We start from the raw sequence: 4,408 nt of genomic DNA, 5'->3' as shown, positions 1-4,408 counted from the left end.
TATAAACGATATCGTCACAGTTTCTCGTAACAGGAAAATTGATCGGAACGCTGTAGGGGATGGCTTGGGCATTGACACAGACTACTGCAAAATGTTTACGTATACGTGGAAAAAAAGAGATACGTTACAGAAGATTGAAGACGCTGATCAACAAAAAGACCTATCACATGAGACCACACAAATGTTTACATTTTATATCGATCTGCTTTGTTCCGCCTGGAACTTTACGAACAAGTCTGATTACTTTTGTTCACAAATGGACAAAGATGGGTGCCTGTCTTTGATTGTGGATTGGTTTTTACACCTCGTGAGGGATGATAAGGCAATGAACAAATGGGTAGATGACATGATGTTTGATGCAATAAACATGTTTGACAATGTCTGCAGAAAAGTGCCGTATCTGGCTCCTAAGCACCACCGGGCCGTGCCTGCCTTCCAGAAGTTTAGCGAGTCGAAAGATAGCTTGACTCAGACAAAAGCATTCATGATATTGTCAAAGCTGGTGAAGAAAGAAGAGGCAGACAAGCTTTCCACCAACTACATCTGTATCGTAACACTACTTTCGCAGTTGAAGGGATGTCTCTCCAATCCTGAACATAAAATAACATATACAAGACCACATACATCCGACAAGAACATTGTGAGCGAGATTTATGATAGTGCGGAGGAGTTAGTTCAAGCTGTAGATGACCTTGCAATCAATGACAACAACAAACGGCTCATAGTAGAACAGGGAGGCATTCCTATCCTCGCTCAATTGCTCAAACGAGATTGTTCCGTGGAGGAGAAGACTTTTGCGGCCAGTGGGATCTGGAGTCTGGCATTTATCAAGGAAAATAAAGTGAAACTGCGGAAAGAACAGGGTATTATCTACAGTAAGTAAACATTCTTCACATTTTTTCATCATCATGTACATTAGGGCGCGCACTATATTTACGCCAAAGTATGTTGTTTTAGTTAGATTGTTACCATTCGCGCACAAGGTGCCCTCATAACGATAACAGAAATTGAAAAGCTATGATGGATTTAGTTTGTTCTTAAGTTTAAATCATAGGTGAAAGAAATCAAAGGGGAGCCCTGCCCTCCGAAAAAATTGTGGGTAACCACCACGATATGTATAACAAGAATAAGGTAGGGGAAGGTAGGGGTAACAGTCGTATTTTGAGATTTTGCTATGATGAATAAACACAATAAATCAGTTAATGAGGACAGGTTTTAAGATTGAATATTCCCATCATGGGCATCAACAACACAACACGTTGTGCACCGACGTACCGGGCTCACATGAAGCAATTTTTTTAATTGGTATTCATTGTCAAAGAGGAAACATGTCTTGTGTTCAGAGATAGAAGGGACTTTTGTGTGTAATCTTCTGGCTATAAGCAGACTATATCATATTTTCTTTTATCCCCAAACAAGATCTGACGGAAAATTCCCAGAGTAAAAACGAAAAACTCCGCAATGCTTGTATGGGCGCACTTTTTGAGATCTACGAATCCAAACTTCCCGAAGGCCTGATGCACAGGAAAACAGATATCGAGTCACCGCAGAAGGCGACGTCGGACAGTGCGAAGTCCAGGGGACACATCATGCTCAGCTACAAATGGGAACACCCGTCCAAACCTGTGATGCGAGAGTTCAAAGAACAGCTGCGCAAAAGAGGCTACAACGTGTGGATGGATGAAGACCACATGAGTAAGTTTATTTGCAGACACTTCTCTTTGGAAGAATGACAACTTTTGAATATGATGTGAATTTGGCAGTGTTATTATATAAATGCATGTGTAGTTTTCGTCTTTCATTCAAAGTAGCAATAAATAATACAAGCTTTGGAATTACGAAGGTGGCTCGAGCAGGTGATTGCATATAATTCAGATTTCCTCCCTAAAGCTGGAGCTTGATTATACATGATTCATCTTCTTCCTTCTTCGTTCCTTCTTTTTCTTTCTTCTTCTTTATCTTCTTTTCTTCTTTTTCTTCTTCTTCTCCTCTCTTGCTCCTCATTTTCTTCTCTTTTCTCTCCTTGTGCATCTATATTCTTATTTCAGAGGGTGATAAAATCGGTGCAATGGCAGAAGCCGTAGAGAATGCTGATATGATCATAGCTTGTATCACACGTGGTTACCAAGATAGTCAAGACTGCCGTACAGGTGAGAACAGATTTACCTCTTCTTCTGATCAATGTCAGTCGTCAGTTTCCATGTGCAGAAGTTCATAATTCGATGACACCAGACTTGAGGGAAACACTATTATTGGGTGTACAAGTCTGCACTGAACATACACGTGGTTAAATGAAGAAAAATTCCCTAGTCTCTTGGAGAGTCTTCGGGTGAGGAACACTAAACATATTCACTTTACCATATGGGGGAATGCAAAGCATTATGCAAAGCATTACATAAGGCCTGTTGGTCATAAAACTGAAGGCTAATCCTAGTGATTGACAACACCTGTTAGGTAAACACCTGAATGGTGTCGAATTCTCTATCAGAGACCACTACTGTGCCTTTTTTAACCTATAACCTGCCATTGAGTTCTGGTTATGCGATGTCCTTGTATATAAATGAGACTGAGTAAAAGATCGAAAGTTCGATTAGGTGTAAAGTGTTGGGATTTTAAATCATCAAAATGATAAGATAAATGATAAGAGTGTGACTCGAGGATACGCACAGTCACATGCGCGGCACACATAACTGAATATATGGGACTACACATGTGGCATGAAAGCTGGGTCCATATTTAAAAAAAAGCCATTTGTTGCCTAATTGTGAATGTAGAATCACCTGAAAAAACTTTTTCCTTTCACATTTTACACCTGACATTGAAAAAAAATAGAGAGCTTTTTTAATATTTACCTTTATTTTTTAACGACAACCCGACATTTTCATTATAATCGAATTTTCAATTTGATGCTTATATGTCATGTTTTCAGAAGCGTCTTATGCTTACGAATGCAAGAAGAAGATCATCCCTGTGAAGGTGAGTAATGACTTCAAAGCCTCTGGTTGGCTAGGCGGAATCACGGCAGGGAAGATCTACTACATCGTTCAGCAAGCCGAGCTTGTCTCCGAGGTACTCTCCACCATCATCGAAAAAGAATTCGCAGTGCAGAAAGAATTCGCAGTGCAGAAAGAAACGGTCCAGAACGTGAACTCTGCTCCCGGTATGTCACTTACACTGTAAAGAGTGAGGTAGAGAGATATTGATATTGATATATATATATATATATATATGTGCATAGAGAGATGTAGATATCGATAAAGAGAGATAAGAGAAAGAGAGAGAGAGAGTGAGAGAGAGGAGAAATTATGGAGAAAGCTAGAGAGAGAGAAGAGAGTGAGAGAGAAAGAGAGTGTGAAAGTATTTTTTTCCCGCAAACCCTAATATATAATTAATGATAAGTGGCTACTCTGTGGGATTTGTATATATCATTTTTTCAATAAATCACTCACCTTCTAGTTTACTTCATACTCTTGCATGCTTCTTTATTACAATATTAGTATTAAGATATTATATGGTATATGGCATAATACGAAGAAGCATTAGCATCGTTAAAATTATATATGTATACTTACAATTAAAACATTTTCATATAGAAATGTATTCCAGTGACAGCAAGTAAAATTTAACATAGCTGGAAAAAAGCAAGTCGTATGAATTCAAGTAAACTTTATCAGCTTTGCAGACTTCTCATACGCGAATGATGTCATCGCGAATAATGTCATGGCCAATGATAATTCTGTCGGTGGTTAAGGCCATATTTTGTGATATTTCGTTATATATATTTATTTAAAAATGAGTTTCGTTTCTTTACTTTTGCTCTATTTTACTCGAAAGGTCCCCCGTCCCTAGAGCAAGAACTGAAACCCCCTCCAGTGGAATCCCAAGTACCCGGATGGGATTCCAAGAAGGTCCAGGATTGGCTTTTAGCTAACAACGTAGCAACACGTAACAAATCTTTGGAAAATCTCAATGGAACCCAATTACTGCAACTAAAGAAACTACTGATCACAGTCCCACAAGCTTTCTACCAGTCTATGAAAGACGATCTTAAGGTCCCCTTTGTTGATGTGCTATCGCTTGCTGCTGCTCTTGAGAAACTAAATTAAGTGATTAGTATAATGATGATGATGATGAAGTTAACACTTTATAATTCCACACAATTAATACCCTTTTCAATCTTTTTATAATTTGATATAATATACTAAATACTTCGAGAATATTGAACTCTTCCTTTGCAAATTTGATCTATACCGGTGGTAAAATGACTGGCATGGATCTAATCAAGACCGGAGATAGGTAATATTGCAAAGGCATTATTTTGCCCGAAAGCAATATTTTGGTTTTTGGTATCTATTATTATGTGCGAAAGTGCACATGTGGATGATGAGCAACCGTGCAGAGAGGGTAA

At 38.6% G+C, this 4,408-nt stretch overlaps 1 protein-coding gene across 1 annotated transcript; it reads left to right on the top strand.

Annotated features, from left to right (window-relative positions):
- The first annotated feature begins 367 nt into the window (after positions 1-367).
- Positions 368-4,106, top strand: LOC100887898. The gene is made up of 5 exons (XM_011675944.2): positions 368-875; positions 1,420-1,695; positions 2,049-2,150; positions 2,930-3,160; positions 3,835-4,106. The coding sequence occupies exons 1-5, from the start codon at positions 368-370 to the stop codon at positions 4,104-4,106; spliced, it is 1,389 nt and encodes a 462-aa protein (XP_011674246.1).
- Positions 4,107-4,408: the final 302 nt, after the last annotated feature.

This window comes from Strongylocentrotus purpuratus, unplaced genomic scaffold (assembly GCF_000002235.5).
Source record: "Strongylocentrotus purpuratus isolate Spur 01 unplaced genomic scaffold, Spur_5.0 spur5_scaffold_20, whole genome shotgun sequence".
NCBI classification, from domain to species: domain Eukaryota; kingdom Metazoa; phylum Echinodermata; class Echinoidea; order Camarodonta; family Strongylocentrotidae; genus Strongylocentrotus; species Strongylocentrotus purpuratus.
This window is presented reverse-complemented; position numbering and strand designations above follow the sequence as displayed.